The sequence below is a fragment of the Onychostruthus taczanowskii genome, unplaced genomic scaffold, assembly GCF_017590055.1.
Source record: "Onychostruthus taczanowskii isolate IOZ18803 unplaced genomic scaffold, ASM1759005v1 scaffold3, whole genome shotgun sequence".
NCBI classification, from domain to species: Eukaryota; Metazoa; Chordata; class Aves; order Passeriformes; family Passeridae; genus Onychostruthus; species Onychostruthus taczanowskii.
This window is the reverse complement of record NW_024500349.1, coordinates 23,509,992-23,532,672: the sequence shown is the minus strand read 5'-3', so window position 1 is coordinate 23,532,672 and position 22,681 is coordinate 23,509,992. Positions and strand designations below refer to the sequence as shown.

Below are 22,681 nucleotides of genomic sequence, written 5' to 3'. Positions count from 1 at the left end.
TAGGCTCCATCAGAAGCATTTTCTGATGTCACGTTACTGTCCCAGCATTCAGCAGAGCCCAGACAAATACTGGGAAGGGCAGTGTGGGAGGTTGGCAGCCCCTGGCCACTGTGGAGCAAACCCCTGGAGAAACACAGAAGAAAACTTGAGTTCCCCCTTTCCCATGGAGATAGGAGCAGATGTGATGCTCTATAGGGTTTTTTCTTCTTCAATATCCATCTTTCATGTCTCTTTCTCTCTTCTTGTGTTGTCTTGATCACAGAATAATTTAGTTGGCAAAGACCTTTAAGTTTACTGAGTCCAGCCATTACCCCAGCACTGCCAAGGACACCATGTCCCCAAGTGCCACACATCTGTTAAATCCCTCTGGGAATGGTGACTCCCTGGGCATCCTCCTCCAATCCTTGACAACACTTTCCATTAAGATATTTTCCCTAATATCCAAACTAAACCTCCCTTGGGGCAACTGGAGACCATTTCCTCTTGTCCTATTTGATCCCCTCGTCCTTGAAATTCCATAATTCGGTTTTGCTCCCACATCTAGGTTTGACCAGAGGAAAATCCTGGCTGTGACAGGATCTCTCTCTGCTCTGAGCTGTTCTGCTGCTTTAGCTGTACCAGGGCTGGGCAGTACAGACATTCCCCATGGATTTTCCAAGATCCATCTGGAGGAACAGATGATCCATGGGTGAACAGGGTCCCTTCACCCGTGTGCTCTGTGCCCGGGGGATTCTCCAAACGGTGCCCAAAGGAACGGCACGCCATGAACCAGAAAGCTTCTTGACCCCATTAAAAATGCTTTCTGACATCCTGCAGGGATTTGTCTCCCACAAATCTCTCCAGGCCACCCTGAATCCCCACTTTCCCTCCTCTGTGCAGCACCGTCGTTCGTCGAGGAGCTCGCGGACCAGGCCGCGGCCGCCGGACAGTGCGCGACGCTCTCGTGCCGCACGGCAGCTCACTCCTCCCTGCACGTCGGCTGGTTCAGAGGTGACACTGCCACCCCTCCAGAGAGTGCCTGACCCCCTGCACAGGCCTGCAGGGAGAGCTTGAAACACCTTGGTGTCAATTTGCAGGGTACTTATCTCTCCCACCTCCTGCTTTCCAGACGGGATACCTGTGCAGAGCAGCAGCCGGATCCTCATCTCATCCACGCTCAAACACTTCCAGCTGTTAACGATTCTCTCTGTTAATGATGAGGATTTTGGTATTTACACCTGTGTGGCCACAAACTCTCTGGGCTCAGCATCCACCTCTTGTGTCATAAGAAAAGCAGGTGAGAGAAGGAGTAGCAACAGAAATAGGCATTTAAGTATTTCTGCCCCCAAAAATGTAACCTATCATTACCTCTGAGGTGAGATTTCTCCACATAGGTGCAGAGGAAGATCTGTCCCTTGCTGTGGTCCACAGCCTGTGCAGGGTTCATTCCCTCTTCTTCACTTTTTATTTTCTCTCCTGGATTATGAGCCACTCCAAGACAAAATCTTAGTACTGAGTTTAAATTAGGGATGGTATGTCACCGTTGAGCAGAAATTACACAAATTCACTCAAAGGCAGGAGAAGGGAAGTTTAATAGGAAAATCCTCTTTTTTATAGACAGATTCGACACATTCTACTTGATTGACTAATTAACAAAAACATCTTTCTCACAAACAGTCATTTAGAAGAACAGAAAAACAGAGTAGGAAAACACCACCTGCAGGTTGTTTATACCAACAAGTTATCATCATTTCTCTACAACTCCCTGAAAAGTCTCACAAGTCCAGTGTGAGAAAACAAAGCCCATTTTCTCACTTTCTGACCAGGCTGTTGCATCCACAATGGTAAAATTGCTGTTCCACTAGCTGTGTGTATATATATGTATACATAAAAAAATATATATATATGTTTTATGTATATATAAATAATATATGCAGCTGAAACATGCTGGGTGTAGAGTTTTGTATCACAGCAGTGCTGCTGTTAACACTCATGGGGTTTGTGCCTCTTCTCCACAGAGGTTCCTCCCAGCCCTCCACCCCCTGACATCGTGGAGGTCTACAAGGATGGAGTGCAGGTGGTTTGGAAACCTGTGGAAACCAACACCCCTGTCCACTACACTGTCCAGTGCAAGACTGAAGGTAAAGTGCTGTCCTTATGCTTTGCAAGGAACATCTTGGTTTGTATGATCTCTTCACCAGCTGGATATTTTATTGTTATTCAGAAACAGCCTGATTTAACTCCCCAGTTTAGAGTTAGGAATGGGGTTCATACAGCTATCATTTAACCATCTAAAAGTTAGGGGTTGTGCTGGTTAAATCAACCTGGAATTTGCATATTCATACCAAGGCTTTGCTAAAGTGTGAATCAGACAAGGTTGCATGGAAGCTACAACCAAAAAGTGAGCAGCTACAGGAGAAAATGCCTGGTCTGACATGCAGCTCTGAGTAATCTGACAAAATTAGACACTAATGAAACAACATCATCCCAGGCTCAGGTTTTCTGTAGTCTTGGAGAAAGATGATTTGTCAACAGGCAATTTATCCACTGCTGAACTGCCGTGCTTCCTTTTCCCATTGACTGCGGAGGAAGCTTAGGGCAAAGAGCCAGGATAAGATAATGAAAGTTTGACAAAACTGTATTAACCCTTTGATATTCTCTTTTGAGGCTTGGTCCAGGGGGTGATGAAAGCCAGTGGATCATTTAGTCATGGAATGGTTTGGGTTGGAAGGCTTAAAAACCATTAATTCCAGCCCTCCTGCCATGAGTGGGAACACCTTCCACTATCCCAGGGTGCTCCAAGCCCTGTCCAGCCTGGTCTTGGACACTTCCAGGGATCCAGGGGCAGCCACAGCTTCTCTGGGCACCCTGTGCCAGGGCCTCAGCACCCTCTGAATAATAAATTCTTCCTGACATCTCATCTAAGTCTCTCACAGTTTAAAGCCCTTCCCACCCATCCTGTCACTATCTGCCCTTGTCAAAAGTGGATGTTTTCCTGTTTAGTTACAAAAGCTTTGTATCAAATCCCCAAGGCTGTTCTGTCTCTCTGGGGATGGATTTGCTGTTGTTATTATCAGTGTGGTGTCTGATAGCAATTCCTGCTGCAGCCACACAAACACAGCCTGGATTCAGGTGCTCCCTGTTCCTTCATTTAATTCTCCAAACAAACAAACAAACACACAAACTCTCCCTTCTGGATTAGCATGGGCAGCAGCTTTCTGCCCTTTCCCTCTGGAGCTGGTGTGAGTAACCTTCCCTCCAACACCACTTTCTTTATTCATTTTGACACAACTGTAGGAGAGATTTTGGGGAAGATACAAACACAAGTCCTTCCTATTAGGAAGGAAAATGGGGAGCAGCATCTACAATTTTCCACTGTTTTCTGTGTATTTGTCAGGAACTTGTAAAATCCTGCTCTCCTGAACACAGGAGGATTAAGGTAATCAGGAATAAATTCCTTGGTTTATCCATTATTTGAAAACTGACTTTTCTATGCTGCTTCTGCACATATTTTTCTCTATTTCTAAGCTGTATCTACTCCTTCTTGCACAAACAGCCCCCAGTTCAACCATTACCCTGTAAAATCACTGATACCTTGGATTTGGGTGGGGAATTTCTGCTTATCTAATGGTTTGAGGCTCTTTGCCAGATTTTATCTGAATGAAAGGATGGTTTAATCTCAGGCAGTTTCAGGGAGTTGGGTTCAGCCTTGAGCACAGCAGCAAAAGAGGGGGCACAGCATCATGTGGGAGGAAGGCTGATTAAATGTTTCCTGGGGATCTTCTCCTTCCCAACTCAGTCCCATGAATAATGAGTCCAGAATGCACTTAGAATTCCAGTTCCCTGAGAAATCATCTGAGTGTCTTGAAAGCTGAGTAAAACCCCCATGTTTCAAACACTGGGTTTGAACTAAAAACAAACACTGGTGTGGTGTTAGTGGATGGTTCTGTCCAGGAATCCTACACCTCATGGTCTCAACTGGGTTCATGATACGGCCAACAGGAAAAAAAAAAAATTTATCTTTGGTTTGGAGTTCTTGATGTATATTTCCACCAGAGTTTGGTGGCATGAGTTAGATAAAGAGAAAAAATACAGGAAAATTTCACCACTCCTCTGGAACAATATTGGCACAATTTGGAATTATCAGATGTGAACCAGATTTTAGAGAAGAATGACACAGGAACAGCCCCAAAGCTGGCCATGGTAAGTTGGTTTGTCCACATTCCCAGCACATAAATAAAGCTGGTGAGGAAAAAAAAACCAGGGAAAAAAAAACAGCAAAAAAACCCACAACAAAACCCCAAATCTCAAAAACCCTCCAAGCCATTGTGACCATCACAACAAAATCCCAAATCTTAAAAAACCTCCAAGCCATTGTGACCATCTTAAAATGAGTCCGGATCTCTTTTCTCTCTGCCCTTGGTTCAGGTGGGGAGTGGACAACTCTTGCTTCTGACATCACTGACTGCTGCTACTATGCCAGAAATCTCCCCCAGGGCTTCATCTACAGCTTCAGGACAGCCTGCAGCAGCAGGGCAGGGATGGGCCCCTACAGCGACCCCTCTGCCAAAGTCACAATCGCTGCCAAGGATCAGATGGGTAAGACCAAACACCGAGAAAACTCTGGGATTTTCCTGCATCAAACCCACTGCAGCTTTTTAGATGTGGACCCAGAAGTCGAGAGCAAGTGAATCAAGGTCAATTCCACTTGGCTCAGGGTTGTTCGGGGCTTTTGCATCTGAAATTAAATTATTTTCTAATTATTTTCTGGTTCTGGACACAGGGGAATAGGTATAAACATATTAAAAATCCCAATAAGATAGCAACATCATGTAAATATAAACAATGTGTAACTGTATTAAACAAAACTTTAATATTAACTAAACTTTAATATTATAAAATATAAACTTTATTATAAAAATAATAAATATAGAGTATTTATTAAAATAATATATGTTAAATTTAGTAATAAAATAAAAACCTGGGAGCTGTAGATTACCTGTTGAAGGCACAGTTTTGATTTGAGATTATGACAAAATGGGTCTTGTACAAAAAATGTTTTATGGAGGCATTTATCTACTGCTATAGATCTTGCACTGGTGAAAACTCTGGACTTGCTTATATTACAGACTAAATCCTAAATTCAGTACTTAACTTGTCTATTCTGGAGTCTTCCATTGGGAATTATTGTCCTTCTGTGGTGAATTTTCCAGCTGTATTTTGTCTCTGAAGTATAGGAATCTTGATTTACTCTTTCTGTCACCTGTTTGACTACTTTGTACTGCACACATGTTTTTAAAATTAAGAGATCCATGGCCCACAGCAAATATATCCTCATAGTAAAGGAAATGTCCTTTCTGTAAAGAAACAGAAGGATGGTCTAGCTGGAATTTCCTCCCAATGGAGAGGGTTGCTCTGTAAAAATCGGTTCACAGAGATATATTTAACTCACCCCAAGTCCTCTGCTTTTCTTTTTCTCAGGATTTCTTATCATATCTCAGCTTTCCCAAGCTTTAGTATTTCAGGGGGTGTTTGGACACGACCACACGCCAGAACCAGAGCAACAAATTCCAGTTGCTGCTCTGAAATGTCCCACCACAATTTTGCTAATTGTTTCTAATTTCGAATTAGAGTTTCTAATTTCTTCTCAGTTTTTACCATATCCTGAGGATTTGCTGTGTGAGAAAATGAAAAACAGTGGCTAAGATGTTTGGTACCATAGCACACAACATAGAATCCATCTCATTCTTTCTGCAGTGGCCACACCAGGGAATTTTGGGGTGGGCAGAGCAGAATCTGCTGCATTCCAACAGCAGTGGGTGCCACAGCTGGAAGGCAGAGTCACCTGGGGAAAGCTCTGCTTGTCATTGTTCACAGATGGCATGGGAGACTCTGAGAGCTCCAGTTTGCACACAGAGCTGTGTTCCCATGTAAAGCCTGTCCCTTTCTCCCTGCAGAGCCTCGTGCTGCCACGCAGGAGTTCCCATCAGCTGCCCCAGAGGAAGAAGATGAAATTATCTCACCTCCTGAGCCCTTCCCAACCTACCAGACCTACGCCTTCCAAACCGAGATCAAAAGGTAGAGAACCCAGCTGAGTTCTCAATGACCCAGAGGGAAATCCCACATGTGATGGAGCAGCTCTCCTACAAAGAAAGGCTGAGAAAATCGGGGTTGTTCAGCCTGGAGAAGAGAAACTTCAGGGTGACCTTATTGCACTTTCCAGTACCTGAAGGGAGCCTACAAGAAAGATGGGAGAGGGATTTTCTGTAAGGGGATTTAGGGACAGGACAAGGGGATGACTTCAAAGTGAAAGAGAGTAAGTTTAGATTAGATATTAGGAAAAAATTGGTCACTGTGAAGGTGGGGAGGCTCTGGCACAGGCTGTCCAGGGAAGCTGTGGCTGCCCCTGGATCCCTGGAAGTGCTCAAGGAGAGGTTGTTTTACCACCCTTACTGTAAAAAATAACTTCTTCCTCATATCTGCTCTAAATCAACCCTTTTTTAGTTTAATACCATCCCTCCTTGTCCTGTCACAACAAATGTGCTGGGCAGGAGGGCAGCCACTTGATTTATCATTAAATGAGCCCAGGGCTAACAAAGTTTCTTGTCCTTGCTGCACCAACCTTTGCAGACTCTGCTGCAGTCAGGGTGCTGGGGTTCAACTTTCTTTCTCTGTACAGTTTAAAGACACAGGAGGATGTGCAAACTGTGACAGTAGATGGAATAACTCCCCACCAGGAGGGAGCTCTTGCCTGGAAGAGAGACAGTGATTTCTGTTGCCAGCAGGGGTAGTTCTCTTGCTCTCTCTCTCCAGAACAGTTAAGCTCTCACTGCTGTAATTTAAAGTGACTTTACAGTTTGAAGACACAGGAGGATGTGCAAACTGTGACAGTAGATGCAATGACTCCCCACCAGGCACAGATGAAAAACACAGCTGGAAAAAAAAAAAACACAGATGAAAAACATGGGATCCTGGAGGTTTTAAAGAACGGGAGAGCAGCTTAACGTGCCTTTGTGTTCCTTTGCACCAGGGGAAGATTCAGCATCGTCCGGCAGTGCCGGGAGAAGGTGAGCGGCAAGACTTTGGCCGCTAAAATCATCCCTTACTGGCAGGAGGACAAGCAGGCTGTGCTGCTGGAGTACCAGGTGCTGAGGAAGCTCCACCACACCAACATAGCCCAGCTGAAGGGTGCCTACGTCAGCCCCCGGCACCTGGTGCTGATCCAGGAGATGTGTGTGGGGCCAGAGCTGCTCCACTCCCTGGCCTTGCGGTAAGAACACGAGGGAAAAGCTTCCCAGTCAGGGCTGCTGTTGGGAGGAGATTGTATTTGTGGGGTGCCCCGTGTGAGGAAGGAATGATGAACCTGACTTCACGTTCTCAGTAGGCTAATCTATCATGTTATGATACTATATTATATTAAAGAATATTAAACTAAACTATACTAAAGAATACAGAAAGGATACTTACAGAAGGCTAAGAAGATAATAATGAAAACTCCTGACTCTTTCCAGAGTCTCGACACAGCTTAGCACTGATTGGCTAATGAGTAAAAACACCCACAGCAGAAAGTAATGAAACAACCACCTGTTGGTAAACAATGTCCAAACACATTCCAAAGGAGCAAAACACAGGAGAAGCAAATGAGATAAAATTGTGTTACTTTTTCTCTGAGGCTTCTCAGCTTCCTAGGAGGAAAATCTTGGGCAAAGGGATTTTTCAGAAAATATGAATGTGACAGAGGAAGACACCTATTGCTTTCTCCTGACAAACTGGATCATCCCTCTCCACCTATTCCAGTGTGCTGTCATTGCACACAGGATTTGTAAAGTGTTTGTTCTGTGTCTTCTTCTGAGGTAAAAAAATTACTTGAGTTTTCTACAGCAGGATAACTCAGGACCACCCAGCTGAGATGTTGGACACAATTTACAGTGGTTGATATGAAACTCATTTGATGCATTCCAGCTCAGCCCCTGCACTCCCATCCTGCTTGTTTTTCTCTCTCCAGCCCACGGGGTTTGTGCTCTTGGGCTGAGATTTGGATCTTTTGTCCTTGGTGCCCAGCTAGAGCAGGAATTGTTTTGTCTCCCTGCTCTGTGCACAGAGCTCACCATGCCCTGATGTGAAGCTCAGACTCACACACTAAAGCAGCACAGAACCTGAAAAATAGAAAAGCTAAAACCTGAGGCATCACTCTCTCCCGTCATGTGCTACATGAAAGGTTTCCTTACACCAACACCTGTTAACCCAAACACCATGACATGGAGGTCACTGTGGGTCAGGAAGATTCATCGTTTCTCACAGTGGCACAAAATGGATCTGCTGAAATCCTGTGATTAAAAAAGAAGGAATTGTGGGCATCAAATCTGCTTTCTCTCTTTCAGCTCTACAACATCCTGTTGTTGCATCTGTAAACCTGACTCACAGGATGGACCAGCCTCTCCACACAGAGCTGATTTGCTAAACTAGAGTTGTTTCTTCTTGACTCTGAAGGGTCTGATGGGATCAGACACCCAGAGGAGGGTGACAGTGGGTGTAGAAAGGCATTTTTGGGCATGCAGACAGGACACCTGTGTTTTCTATCCCCCTTCTCTCACCAGGACATCGTACTCAGAGGTGGAGGTCCGAGACTACCTGTGGCAGATCCTCAGTGCCACCGAGTACCTCCATGCACACAACATCCTGCACCTGGACCTCAGGTCTGAGAACATGATCATCACCGAGCCCAACCTGCTGAAACTCCTGGATTTTGGCAACGCACAGTTCTACACACCAGACAAATTTATTACCATGGACAAATGCTCGGACTATGTGGAGACCATGGGTGAGTAGAGCTCAGTCACAGCGACTTGGGGCTTATCTGCAATCTGTGATAAACAAAAAGACACAAACATTGGTCAGGGCTGCAGGTCCCAGCAGGAAAAGCCTTCCAGGTGCTGCTCTCCAGTGCCAGTGTGAGTTTGTGGGAGCAGTGAGTGGTGACAGCTGTCCTACTGCAGACCACAGGGGACAGAGCTCACAGCAATGCCACTCTGGCTGGCACCCATGTGTCCATTTATCCAGGGATAAAGCACTGCTGCCATCTGCCCAGAGGCTCTCATGGTTTCACTGCAATCAGCATCCATGTGGAAGCTCCTGAACCAGCTCCCCATCCTGGGAGCTGCCTCTTCTCTCCTCTTGGGAAGGCAGCAAATCCTAAAAGTATCCACTGCCTTTGCACTGCTCTCAGTGTGTTGGAAAGATCCTTGCCTCACACAAGTTTGCTTTTCCAGCTCCTGAACTGCTGACAGAGCAAGGAGCCCTTCCCCAGACTGATATTTGGTCCGTCGGAATCACAGCCTTCATCATGTGAGTCCACTGATTGCTCCCTGGGCTGTTACTGGCTTTAAAATCACAGTTTCAGATTTTAAATCACAGCCTTCATCATGTGGGTCAGTTGATTGCTCCCTGGGCTGTTACTGGCTTTAAAATCACAATTTCATAGAGTTAATCTCAGCTGTGCCCCTCCTTTGGCAATACCATGGAAAGATGGAGGATGGAGGGGATGGATGGGCAACCCGTGCCAGGGCCTCAATGCCCTCACAGGGAAGAATTTCTTCCCAATATCTAATCTAATAGTTCTTTTTTAATTTAAAACTGTTCATCCTTGTCCTGCCACTACAAGCCCTTATCCAAAGTCCATCTTGGAGGCTCTCTTGGAGCCCCTTTAGGCACTGGAATGGGCTCTGAGGTCTCCCTGAAGCCTTCTCCAGGATGAACAACCCCAATTCCCTCAGTTTTTCCCCAAAGGAGAGGTGCCCCTTCCCTCTGCTAACCTCGGTGGCCTCCCCTGGCCTCGCTCCAACAGCTCCACACCCTCCTCATGCTGGGAGCCCCAGAGCTGGGAGGCAGCTTCATGTTTTCAATTCTCTTCTCCTGGGGCAGGCTGAGTGCCAACTACCCCATCAGCTCGGATGTACCCTGTGAGTTCCTGAGGACAGCCAGGAAGGGAAAGCTGAAGCTGACGCGGTGCTACGCGGGTCTCTCCGGGGGAGCAGTGTCCTTCCTCCAGAGCACTCTGTGTGCAAACCCCTGGTAAGAGGCTGGCTGTCCCCCCAGCAGCACAGCTGGGGCACATCCTGGGTGTTTCCCCTTCTCTCCACATGCAAGGAGCCTCCCCAGGCAGCAGGGATCCCTGACTGACCCCTCACCTTTGTCTGTCCTAGGGGAAGGCCCTCAGCCTCCGAGTGCCTGCAGAGCCCGTGGCTCCAGGAGACAGGTCTGGACAACAGGCAGCAGGCACTGGTCACCTTCCCCACCACCAAACTGAGGAATTTCCTCACGGAACGGGAGAAGAAGAGGGGCCTGCTGTGCTCCAAGTACGGCCTCATGATTGCACAGTGACGTGGATGTGGTGACAGATGGCAATCACCTCCCTTTGCCCTCCTGCACCGAGTGTTCGGTACCAAACCCTCCTGCCAAGCTGCTCTCTGCCCAACACACTGTGTTTTGTCCGTGTGTCCTGCCTGCCACGGGCTGTTTCTGTGTATGTGTGACTCGTGGGGGGAACTGGGACACTGGGCAGTGAAGGCAGCAAACCCAAAAGTGACCTTGTAACGTGCAGATTTTTGGATTTTGTACCACTAAGAGACTTTGCCACTTTGAAGCTGAGCTGCTCTTCCCTGGGGAGCAGGGGCACATCTGCCTGGAGATGTGGCAGCAGTGTCCCTGGCAAAGGCTGAGTGTTTTAATTATTTTTAAAAATCCTGAAATGTCACGTTCCTCTTTGACCTTCAAACCCTGCTTTCCTCTGCAAAGGATGGTGTTGGCTGTGTCATTGCTTTGTACTCATAACTTCAGTGTTCCTTTGAGTTTCTCTGCAGTGATTGATGTATCCCTCAATTTCCCATATCAGCAGCAGTAAGAGGCTTTCTCAGAGCTGTGTCTGGCTGTGTTTAGATGAAGGTGAACAAGAAAACAGTTCCTAATACATCACAGTTCAATACTAAAAGTGAGGCTGTTTATCCAGGGATGCTCTTTCCCAACAAGTTTAACCCATATCCAAACCTGAAAGGTGGAACATCATGACTCCTTCTCCTGCTGAGCATGCAGAGCAGGAATTATTACTGAGAGCAGAGGAGCTTTCCCTGTGCTGTGGAGAGCAGGCACCAACTCAATAGACTGTAAAATTTGGAATGTTGATGTGATATTGTCTGCACTGTGTGCTAGAAGAGAGAAACCCAAGGGCTTGGGGCCAGACTCTGTGCTCAGTTCTCTGGGAGGAGAGCAGAGTTACACGAGACAGACACTGCAATGAGGGCTGCCCCCCCAGGAAACCTTTCAAGACTCTGGATCCTGTCCAATTTAACTTCTCTCACAAATCCAGTCAATTTTTTGTTGGCACAGGCTGGTTCTTTGCTCTTGCTGGTGCACTTTGGGATGGAAAGGTCAGTGCCAAGGAAAAACCTATCTAAACATAAAAAACATAATTATAGATTAACTCATTTGGAGCTTTCATGCTCTTCCATATATGAATTATTTTCTCTTTTGCTTCTCACAACTGCATGCATTTGGGCATGTCTGAGCTCTTTTATAGACTCAACACTGATTGGTTAAATAAACCATTCTGACGAGCAAATAAAGCCAGACTTTTCTGCTGAATCTTTGTTATTACTTTTACATCCCTCCCCCAATCCCAATCCACATCTGTGCAGCACACATCCCTCACCCCTCAGCTCTGACCTGGGCTCTTTGTGATAACCTGTACACACTGTCTGCTAGCTGGGAACCACTTCCATGCAAGACATCCACGTGAAAAATCCTTTTCCTAGAGCTTTGGAAGGAGGACTTCACCTGCTCAGGATGTGATGATGGCTCTGAGCTGCCCAGCTACCCCAGAGCATTCCTGGGCATGATTTGGAGCTTGCACTGACCAGAATGTGAGAAGGGCTTCAGAGGAGTGAGCACATGGATGACAAAAAAATAGGTGAGAGCTGTAGCTGGAGCAGGGAAGGAGTCAAAAGGTGCTGGAATTGCTAATGGAAATATCAGCTGTCTCAGTCAAGCATGACAGGTAGTTTTTGTTCTCCTTGGTCCTGCCACAACTGCTTGATAGTTTTTGCCTGAATTTTCACCACCATCATGAGGTCAGGGCTAATGACCAGTCTGGCAGGCTGGGATAGTTTGCCCTTGACATGCAGTTACAACATCACCCTGGCCTTTGCAGGACAAAGCAGAATCTGGATCTGATGTTTGGACACGTGTGAAAATGTTTGAGTTTCATTCCTCGACCACAAATAATCTCCAAAGTTCAAGGTTAGTGTCAGCACTAAAATCAATCCACTGTTCTCTACACAGGAGAGGTTTGGGTTTAACTTCTGAAAGGAAGTGGTGAGAGTCCTAATTGTTGAAGGGAATAAAGCAAAGCAGAGCTTGTAGAGCAAAGTTTTATCCTGCACTGATCCAGCAGATGAAAAGTATGTTTGAGGGCTATAAGATCACAGTGGCTGTAACCCATAAGGGACTGAGGTTGCTATCTTTGGAAACCTCATCAGATACAAGAAGGGAACCACAAACAAGATAAAATTTCCCCAAGGAAATTCTTACATCTCTGGAGAGGATATTTGCTGCTCCCTGACCTTTCATGGGTTCACCACAAGCTAATGCCATCCTGCTAATGGTATTTCATGTGGAAAATAAATTATCAGGTGCAGGGTGTGACCAGACCAGTCTATGGACTAGTCATCTATCTGCATCCAGCCAGCCCATTTCATCCCCTTACATCTCAATTTTCCTCCCTAAATCACCCAAATCCCTCCTTTATCACCCTGTGGTTCCTCCCCCAAACACATTATTATTTAAAGTCCTGAGCAATCACAAAATGCTCTTCTCCTACACAGCATAGGCACCTCCCCTGCCTTGACACAACCCCCCTTATCCCAGGTGGTGATCCAGAGAGCTGTTCCTGATGACACATCTCCACGGGAGTCATGCTGGGACCATGGAGCAGATGCTCTGCTGGCACAGCCCTGGGAGGAACCTGGACAAAACCCTTGTTCCTTGGAAGCCCTGACTTTGAGTTCCCACCTGCCCATCCGACCCTGTGCTCCTCCTGGCTTTCAATGGGCTGATGGCCCCTGGGATGGGGCTGGGAGTAGCCTGGCAGGGCACATTTTGTCTCTCTGTGCAGATTAACCTCTATCCCATAACCATCACAGCACGCAGCAGCGGCGCACGAGGAGGAGGTAACAACAAAAGCCATGACAAACATTAAGCAAACAAGATCATATCAGCACTGACACTGCACAGATCTGATAACCACGGGATCAGACAATTTGTCCCATAGGTGACACCAGAACAAACAACACCACAGGACTCCCCTGGTTAGAAGCATGGCCGGTATCTGAACGGAACGTCGCGGACGGGCTGCATCGTCCCGAATCCCCAGCGGCTGATGTCTATGGCTGGGATCTCCTCCTCCTCATTGACCAGCTCCAGGTCAAAGTGACTCAGCATCAAGAACACAAACAATTTCATTTCAGCACTAGCAAAGAAGCGCCCGGGACAGGTGGAAACTCCTGCTCCCCAAGGCATGCTGACAAATTTCAGCTTCTTCCCTTTTCTGTAGAAATCTCTCCTGGTGCCGTCTGGGTTTACAAAACGGTCGTACTTAAATTTGTCAGGCTCCTCGTGGATTTCTGGATTCATCTGCACGGAGATGTGTGGGAACAGAGCCACCCTGTCCCCCTTGCGGAGGGTGAGCTCTGTCCCACTGCTTGTCCTCAGGGAGGTGTCCTCGAGGACAGCTCTGACCAGCATTGGGGCTGCCACCAGCCTCAGGGTCTCCTCCAGAGCACTGTCCAGCAGAGGAGTCTGGTTCAGCATGACCCTAGTGACAGTAACTGGGGGGCTCCCTGCCTTTACTTCCTGCCCACTCTCCCTCAAGACTTTATCCACCTCATCTCTCACAGCCTTCAGAGCCTCTGGATGCTTCAGCAGATACAAGAGGAGCCAGAAGGCAGTCGGGCCCGTGTTACCTTGGGATGCCCAGAGGAGCATGAACATGAAACGGTCCCGCATGTACTCGGGGACACCGTTTTCTGCCAGAAGTTTCTCTTGATCACTTATCCAGCCACTGATATTGTCCTTCTGCCAGACCTTCCTCACAGACAGCACGTTCCAGAAGAGTCTCTTCAGCCGCTCAGCCTCTCTTTTGTCCTTGGGAGGCAGCAGAGCAAAGGCCAGGCCAGGGAAGAGGCGGTCGTACTTACGAAACTCCTGGAAGAGCTGGTTGGAGTGGAGGCGATCCTGCTCTTCAGCTTTTTCCTTGTTCCCTGCCCCTCGGGGTGGCTCGGTGCCATACAGAGCCAGATACCCAGCTCTGAAGACAATGTTGTAGCAGTAGTGGAAGAGGTTTTCCTCCTGCCACTCTCTCTTCTCTCCTGAGCTCAGGTTGAAAAGCAGCAGCTTCCGAAAGCTCTCCATGGTGGCTTGTGTGAGGACAGTGAGGCCATCTCCCATCAGGTGCTTTGTGCTTGATGTATGAACTATGTTATGAGTGGCTTCGATGGGCTTGTAGCCAAAAACCTGCACCACCAGCTGAGTTGCACTAGTCCTAAAGTCCAGTTTAGATCGCGATTCCTTCACAATGGTGCCAAAGGAGAAGGGATCCATCACAAAGGTGAAGTAGTAGCCACCGATCAGCACCGTGAAAATATCCCCGTGTTTGCTCTGCATCCTTTTGAGAAATTTTGAGCTGTCCTTTCTGAATTCCAGCAGATAGCCCAGCCAGGGAATGGTACCTTTGTCCAGGGGTGGCTCATTGGGTCTCTGTCTCCGAAACACTCCCAGGACATAGAGCCCACCGAGCAGTGATGACACCAAGCTACAGAGGAGAACCACCCAGAGCACCATGAGAGCTCTGTGCCCATCCAGGAGCTGGGATTAGAGGCAGGTTGGGCTGGGAATGTGCATTTTATCCCCACCCAGCAGCTGATATGCAGATGCAGAGCTGACAGCCTCTGCCCTCATTGGCTGTGTTTGCCTTGCCCCTGCCGAGTGCCCTGCTCAGGGTGAACTTGTCCCTGGATGAACAGAGATTTTTAAGGTGGAAGGTATGTTGGAATCCTGTTGGAGTATCCATGCTGTGTTAGGGGGATGGGTTTTGGCATGAAGCAAATTCCCTTCTCTAGGCTGTATGGAGCACAGATTTTGTAAGGAAAATGTTCAGAGAATGCCACTCTGCGATATCTGCCTTTAAGACCAGGCTATGGACACCCACTGAAAAAATGAAACCAAGAGTGGATGTTGGAAATGCCACTGGAAATGAGCACAGCACCGAGGGAAGGGGGTCACAGCTGAGCTGATTTGGTCTCAAAAGCCAAGAGAAGGAAAAGTCTCTGACATTTTGGTGTTCTCCACAGCACATGGTGTCCCAGGAGTGCTGGGACAATGCTTTGCCACTGAACAGTGCAAGTGCTGCTGCTCTGTCTGAGTGCAAAGCAAAGCAGCTGAGCTGCCCCACGAGTGAGGAGAGCTTGAGCCACTGCATTTGCTTGGCACCAGAAGAGTCCGGAGTTTCCAGATGCTCCATCCAGCCCCTGGCTGGGGAGCAGTGCCCACGGGGACCACAGCACTTCTGCTCCACCCACTTTCCCTTCTGCTTCTCAAACTCCCCTGTTACCTGTCCCAGATGGGGTTTGGGGACAATGCCAGGGACCCCATATCCCACCTGGCACTGCTGCTCTGGGTGCTGCCACCCTGATCTACCCAGACTGCCACCACAGCCTGTCCCAGCCACTGGTGCTTGGGCCTCTCCTCATGCAGGATGGAGAGTGACTAACTCCCCTCCATTCCTCACCTTTGCTCTTCCCTAGAGCATCCCATCATAAGTCTTCCACAGTCCCAAGAGCCTTCCTCTGCTTGGGATCACAATCTTCATCTTTTTAGCTTCCCAGCTGCTGTCTCTTTCCATGTTCCCTCCAGTGACCTGACCCGAGGAGTGAAGGCCACATCATAGCATCAGCTAAATATTTATTCTGGCTTTGTTTTTTTAAGGAAAGCTCCCAAACTTACCATTTTGGAAAAACACTGTAGCAGTGTTGGGAAGAAAAATAACAACAGTGATCAACTCAAAGCCCTTCTCAGTCATGTAACCTTATGTAGTAATAAAATAAATGTGATGAGTGCTTTCTCTTAAATTAATAATTTTATTTGTACAACTCCAGGCAACTTCCTGACTTAATAGATTTTCAGGATGGAAAGGGACCATTTAAGGTTCAGGAGCATTTGGGGTGAATAATGCCTTTAAATAAAACTCAGCAAACTCAGCCTTGAACTTCTAAGCTGCATGGGGTAATAAGGATTGACCATCAGCTCTCTTCTGTTCAGGACATGCTCTCACTCTGTTGTGTTTCAAAGCCAATATTTATGTTACAGGTGGTACCCGTGGATCTTTTTTATCTCGTCAAACCAGATCTCGGAAGGCAAACACCTCCACCACTGTTCTGCTGAGCCCCCTTTTTATCTCTTTCTCACTGGTCTGGACTTTGCTCTGCTCAAACTGCCTCAAATCAGCTGATGATCAAACTGATCTCTAACCAAGGCTCTGCCCCTTGGAGAGCCACAGTTCCCTGCTCAGCAGGTCCACGTGGCACAGCTCATCATGACAGGGAGCAACTCAGCTTAAAGGTGTCCAGTCCTTCCTGTTGTATCTCCTGGTAGAAAACAAGATTGTCCCATTTAAATCATCTGGCAGATGGTAAGAGCCAGGAGAAGCAAGGCCATCCCTGTCACTGTCATATTTGCTGGAAAAACCTCCTTGCCCAGGATTCTTCTCCTGAGAAGCTGAGAAGCCTCAGAGAAAAAAGAAAACAATAATTATCTGATTGGAATGCAGTTATGCTTTGGAATGCAGTTTGGACATTGTTTACCAACAGGTGCATGTTTTAGTAGTTTCATGTGAATTGTTTTTACTTAATAATCGATCACCATCCACCTGTGTCAGGGCTCTGGAGAAAGTCACGAATTTTTCATTAGTATCCTTTAGCCTTCTGTCTGTATCCTTTCTGTATTCTTTAGTACAGTTTAGTATAGTTTTAGTATAGCATTCCTTAATATAATATAAAGTCATAAAATAATAAATTAGCCTTCTAAGAACATGGAGTCAAATTCCTTCATTTTCTCACCTTCATTGGGAGACTCAGAAAATACCACACATCCCCTGGCAGTCTTTCTGGACTGATGGATGAGCATGGAATTCCATCCATGGAAAGCCCATGCCAGGGAGGAGGAGAATCTCTCCTCAAGTTTTAGTTTGCATTTTTCAAGGCACAACATTGAGAAATCTGATCCTCTATTTGCTACTGCCTCACATACTCCAGATGGAAACTGGGTTTCTTCCGCTAGTGTAAATCCAGGACAATTCTTTCATAATAATTCCACTTGCAACAGAAATAGATCCCACATGTGTCACTATAGGACATGAAATAACACGACGCGGACACGCAGCTTTTCCAAGGTAAGAAAAGGCGTTTTTAATTTCTGACTCTAACATTTATAGATTTCCAAAAGTGACAGTGGATTGGAGGGTGACAGTGCCACCTCTCCGATGACGCTGGACAAACCAACAGTCTATTAAATTTCTCTTCTTCTATAAAAGAATGTAAAACAATAAGTTATTTACATAAAGTGTGTGAGAAAGTTCATTACAGGAATGTAAACATCAGAAGGCTTAGAAAAACTTAAAAAATCAGGGCGACACACATGTACTTTTCCAATCCCAGTATGGAAAGTCCTCATCTCAAGGTTGTTGATAGGATGAGCTATCTGGTTACACAGTGCTGTGGGCTCACACACCAACTCCATCACGGGCAGGACAGAGGGCTCATAGATAATGTAAATAATGTAAATATTGTAAATATTTATGATGCATTTGTGAGGCTTAACATTTCTATCTCAGCTGCATATCTGCTGCAAGATGGGCTCGTCTGGGAATCCTGGATGGAAAAGAAAGCGCCTCTCCTGAAAACGGCCTGAGGGATCTTCCACAAATATGCCCTGAACCGTTTCTTCACAAAAGCATAGAGCAAGGGGTTGAGAGAGCAGTGGACAAAGGACAAGCTCTCCGTTATCTGCAGGGCATAGTCCAGTTTCCTACTGCTTTCACAGCTCCTGATCACACCGACATCTTGCAGGGAGTGGAGGATGAGCACAACGTTGTAAGGACACCACAGCACAAAGAAGACCCCCACCAGAGTAAGGACTAAGCAGAGAGCTCTCCTGGAGCCAGGGATCTGGGAGGTGTTGAGCACACACGCGATGCGGGAGTAGCAGAAGGTCATGAAGAGGAAGGGGAAAAGGAATCCCAGGATGTTTTGAATCACCCGAAAGACAACTTTCCAGAATAAGTGTTCCTGGCCATAATCCTGGGTGCACATGATGGTTTTGTTGTTAATTTGTCTTGTGCTGGTGAAAAGGCCATCAGGAATGGAGAGAGCTATGGAAAGGATCCACATCACCAACAAGATGAGGATGGAATTCTTCCACACTGTGGAGCTGTGAGGAGACCAAGCATGAACTATCTGCAGATACATGTCCAGGCTCATGCAGCTCACAAAGAAGATGCCACTGTAGAAGTTCAGAGTGTACATGGCATTTAAGAATGGGCACAAGATGTCCCAGGTGACCCACTGAGAAATGTACAGAGCCCAGAAAGGAAGGGTCAGTAGCAGGAAGAAGTCTGAAACCACCAGGTTCAGCAGATACAGCTCAGTCATCTTCTTTTTCTTCTTGATGTACATGAGGAGGACAGTAAACAGGAGGGCGTTCCCAGCCATTCCAATGAGGAAGATCACGGTGTAAAATGATGGCAAGAACACCCTGCTGAAGGACAGCACCTCCTCTTTGGTGCAGAGGCCATAGAGCCCATAATCCTCCTCATCCAGGTACTCATATGGGTACTCACTCGAATTGGCAGCATCCAGCCACGTGTCTGTGGTTGCTGCTGTCACTCCTGAGGTTGTGTTTGACCAGTGGCTGCCTAGGAGCAAGGAAAAGGGATCAAAGTGTTGTTCCAATTCACACAGGAAGCAAACAGCACATCACAGAGTGAATGTGAAACACATCATATCACAGCAGGAATGTGAAACACATCTCTGAAACACACAGATGTTTAGTTCATAGAATCACAGAATGGTTTGGGCTGGAAGGGACCTTCAAGATCCATCTCATTCCAACTCCTGCCATGGCAGTAACACCTTCCACTATCCCAGGTTGCCCCAAGCCCTGACCAGCCTGGCCTTGGACACTTCCAGGGATCCAGGGGCAGCTGCAGCTTCTCTGGACAACCTGTGCCAGTGCCTCACAGCAAAGAACTTCCTTCTAATATTTGGCCCAAACCCACCCTCTTTTAGTTGGAAGCCATTCCCCCTTGTCCTGTCACTCCATGCTCCTGTAAAAAGCCCCTCTTTGTCTTTCTTGTAGGCTCCCTTCAGATACTGGAATTTAAATTCCATGGGTTTAAATTTCTGCCACTGTCTGGTGAGTATTTTATGTCCTGAACAACTTGGTCTTTGCCTAAGCACAGGGATAAAAAAAACCCCAAAACCAAAACCCAAAATTAATTCTGCTTTCCTTACTCAGACACATAAAAATGAATGAGCATGGTTCCTCTGACATTTTCATCTTTCTTGTAGGCTCCCTTCAGGTACTGGAATTTAAATTCCATGGGTTTAAATTTCTGCCACTGTCTGGTGAGTATTTTATGTCCTGAACAACTTGGTCTTTGCCTAAGCACAGGGATAAAAAAAACCCCAAAACCAAAACCCAAAATTAATTCTGCTTTCCTTACTCAGACACATAAAAATGAATGAGCATGGTTCCTCTGACATTATCACTACTTCCTCCTGGCACCACCAAAAGGTTTTAGTGAAGTTTCTGCTCCAAATTACAGGAAATCCACCACCACAGCTCACTGAGAGCTGCTTATATTCACTGTGGTCACTACTGAGAAAGAAGCATCTCATTCTTGGTAAAGAAGAACCTGCCACCAGCACCTTTATGTCAATGGGGCTGTTCCCAGAGGGGAAATGCTGAACACCTCCCTGCTCCTGGGAGGACACAGGCCCCTCTCCATACCCACTCTAGGACAAAAATACATGGATTCTGGTAAAAGGCATTATTAAGTGGATAGTATAGAATTCATAGGATCCCAGAGTGGTTTGGGTTGAAAGGAACCTTGAAGAACATCTTGCTCCAACCCTCCCGCCCTGGGCAGGGACACCTTCCATTATCCCAGGCTGCTCAAAGACTCATCCAAGATAAGGACACGTAGGCACCAGAATCCAGTCCTGAATTATGGTGAGAGGGAGAGATTCAGCTGGAAGAACATTGCTGGAATCACTTCTGCATGAGACAAGGCATGTGACAACCCCTGCAGTGGTCACTCCCTGGAACTGTGGGCGTCACTGTTTAGATGGCTGCAGCCCAGATTTCAGGAAATGGTGAGTGACTGGGAGCTTCCTACTTTGGGATCTGATTTTCAAGGAAAAAAAGCTGTCACTGAGGAGCCCATTTCAAACAGTAGGAGATGGGATTTGCCTGGTGCTGTTGGCACTTTGAAGGTTAATGAGGAGTTTATAAATCGAGGTTAATCTTTTGGCAGCAAAACAAACAGCAGTTTTGCAAAACAATTGTGTAAACACCCCTCTAACCCTAAAGCAGACATTTTTTCAGCCATGGCCAAAGGTACCCATCATTTCCCTGGGGTTCATTTTCCAGCAATCCCAAACAGGCCTGGCTGTGTAGCTCCAGTCTCTCCCCAAGGATCTGTTTGTCCCTGCAGAGTTCTGCAGCCACTCAGAAATGAAGCTGTTGGTCCCAGGCTGTGCTGTGCATCCCAATGAGGGTATATCCCATGGTGGATCTGCAGGTTTTAGGGATGACTCCCTCCCCACAAACACCAGGGAAAGGGGTGCCCATCCACCCCACAGGCTCAGAGTGGGTGTGCAGCTGTAAAGAGTGAAGCTCTGGACGTACCTGCTGTGGTCCCATGACTGAAATTGCTCAAATACCCATTCCAGGCAGTTCCAGGCAGCTGAAAAGAAAAATGGGTTTGAGCTGGACTGAAATGTTTTCGTGCTGTCTCCCAGTTCTTTCGCAAGTGCTGCAGAGCACTACAGACAGAGCAGTGGGAGAGCAGGGATCTGCCATGGAAAAGTGCCACAAAAAGACTTGTCTGGGAATGAGCTTTTTAAAATTTCTTTTCTGGATCATATTTTGGAGGAAAGTCACCCTCAGCTGTGACTCCAGGCCTTTGAGAGGAAACCAAAGCTGCACACCCTGCTGATCACAGCAACATCCGAGACTCATAAACACCTTCCCCCTCACTCGCCCTCTGCCCACACCAGGACAAACCATTCCCAAAATCTGCATTTGGGGTTTTTTCCAGCCCACTGAGATGCCTTTTCTCCCCCTGCCACATCCTTCTCCCTCCACATCAGCCTGGCACTGGCATCCATATCCCCATCCCGTACCTCAGAGTGGAAGGGAGGGCTGAGCTCAGGAATTAATCCCAGTCCCATGCTGACTACCTTTCAAAAACAAAAGAGAGCCTTGCCTGGTTTCTTGTGTGGCTTAGTCTATGAGCAAGAAGCAGAAAAGGCACTTACAGGAGCTTCTTCTCCTCTTTCCATCCTGCCAGAGGCTTGAACCAGGCTTTTAGGAACTTCTTTCGTTTGTGTAAGAGGACAGTCAGGAAATGTGAGCTCAGCATAACCTCCCTGGTTTTGTCTTGTTTTCCTGCTTTTCATCATTCCCTGGCAGCTCTGGAAGAATGATCTCCTCCCTGTGTTTGAGCACAACATCTACAACACCTCCCACAGCCGAGCTCCTGCTGTAAAAAATCCATGTGTTTTCCAGGAAATCTGATGTGGCAGGATCCTCATCCCCTGCCAGACCAGAAATGGCCTCTGCCAAAACTGCTTCTGATGAAGTGGTTTATTGGAGGAGTTTTTGGGCATCAGCATGGGTGAGTGGACACTCTCCTGCTTGTTTCCTCATCTCACCAACAAACAGGGCCATGGGAACGCCCTGGCTGTGCCAAGGCTTCCCCTGTGCCAATCCCAGTGCATTTTATTCACCCCAAACCACCCTGGTAAAAACAGGAGAGCGGAGCAGCAGATGGCCACAGCTCCACATCCACAGAGATTCACAGAGAGAAATTATTTATTTTTGCCCATTTCCATGTTTGCCACCATCAGCTGCTGCTGTACTTAATACACTCTGTAATAAATATATATTATTATAATATGTGTGCAACACACACATTAGCAGAGAGCAAGAAGCCACTTGTAGAGCTGAGACACTGGACACACACAAGGAAGCTGCAGGTGACAGAGGTTTCATTAGGCCAGCAATTAAAATGAAATAAGTTTTCGTTTTTAATTGAGTTTCTGCCCTGAAGCAGAGAATTAAATGTGCCTCTGAGAGTCACTGGAGAAAGTGGCCTTCACTGTAATTTATTACAAGATTTTAACTCAATTTCAGGGCTGGTAATTGCATCGATTTTTTGTTTCCTTTCAGACTGCAGGGCCCTAATGGCTTTGGCAATTAAAGTAACCAGATTAGGGGTAATGGGCAGCACATTTAGAGAGATGCAGGCTTGTCTGAGCCACTTTATTCTGTGCTGCCCAAAATGCCACATGTCAGTGGCAGAGTGACCCTGCAG

At 46.9% G+C, this 22,681-nt stretch overlaps 3 protein-coding genes across 36 annotated transcripts in view; 1 reads left to right on the top strand and 2 right to left on the bottom strand.

The window, feature by feature from the left end:
* Positions 1 to 11,616, top strand: part of OBSCN (obscurin, cytoskeletal calmodulin and titin-interacting RhoGEF) — a 182,783-nt gene extending 171,167 nt beyond the window's left edge. For all 34 annotated transcript variants that reach the window (XM_041408719.1, XM_041408712.1, XM_041408708.1 and 31 more), the window contains 10 exons: positions 880 to 990; positions 1,109 to 1,276; positions 1,998 to 2,120; positions 4,408 to 4,578; positions 5,937 to 6,057; positions 7,010 to 7,249; positions 8,577 to 8,800; positions 9,249 to 9,324; positions 9,901 to 10,050; positions 10,182 to 11,616. In XM_041408719.1, the coding sequence (XP_041264653.1) occupies positions 880 to 990; positions 1,109 to 1,276; positions 1,998 to 2,120; positions 4,408 to 4,578; positions 5,937 to 6,057; positions 7,010 to 7,249; positions 8,577 to 8,800; positions 9,249 to 9,324; positions 9,901 to 10,050; positions 10,182 to 10,359 (1,562 nt within the window). In that variant the 3' untranslated portion in view covers positions 10,360 to 11,616. The remainder of the gene's footprint in view (positions 1 to 879; positions 991 to 1,108; positions 1,277 to 1,997; positions 2,121 to 4,407; positions 4,579 to 5,936; positions 6,058 to 7,009; positions 7,250 to 8,576; positions 8,801 to 9,248; positions 9,325 to 9,900; positions 10,051 to 10,181) is intronic.
* Positions 11,617 to 13,338: 1,722 nt separating this feature from the next.
* Positions 13,339 to 14,962, bottom strand: LOC121338124 (7-alpha-hydroxycholest-4-en-3-one 12-alpha-hydroxylase). The gene has a single exon (XM_041408773.1). It carries the CDS (start codon positions 14,866 to 14,868, stop codon positions 13,339 to 13,341), a length of 1,530 nt encoding a protein of 509 aa, XP_041264707.1. The 5' UTR covers positions 14,869 to 14,962.
* A 2,714-nt stretch (positions 14,963 to 17,676) lies between these two features.
* ACKR2 (atypical chemokine receptor 2) lies at positions 17,677 to 21,801 on the bottom strand. The gene is made up of 3 exons (XM_041408698.1): positions 21,624 to 21,801; positions 20,992 to 21,049; positions 17,677 to 18,994 (listed from the first exon to the last, which is right to left on the bottom strand). The coding sequence occupies exons 1-3, from the start codon at positions 21,765 to 21,767 to the stop codon at positions 17,877 to 17,879; spliced, it is 1,320 nt and encodes a 439-aa protein (XP_041264632.1). The 5' UTR covers positions 21,768 to 21,801; the 3' UTR covers positions 17,677 to 17,876.
* Between the last annotated feature and the right edge of the window lie 880 nt (positions 21,802 to 22,681).

Coding starts and splice junctions, on each gene's coding strand:
- LOC121338124 (XM_041408773.1), bottom strand. CDS start 14,868: ATGGTGCTCTGGGTGGTTCTCCTCTGTAGCTTGGTGTCATCACTGCTC.
- ACKR2 (XM_041408698.1), bottom strand. CDS start 21,767: ATGATGAAAAGCAGGAAAACAAGACAAAACCAGGGAGGTTATGCTGAG. Junction 21,050..21,623: donor AAAGAGGAGAAGAAGCTCCT/GTAAGTGCCTTT, acceptor TTTTCTTTTCAG/CTGCCTGGAACTGCCTGGAA. Junction 18,995..20,991: donor CAGTCATGGGACCACAGCAG/GTACGTCCAGAG, acceptor CCTTGCTCCTAG/GCAGCCACTGGTCAAACACA.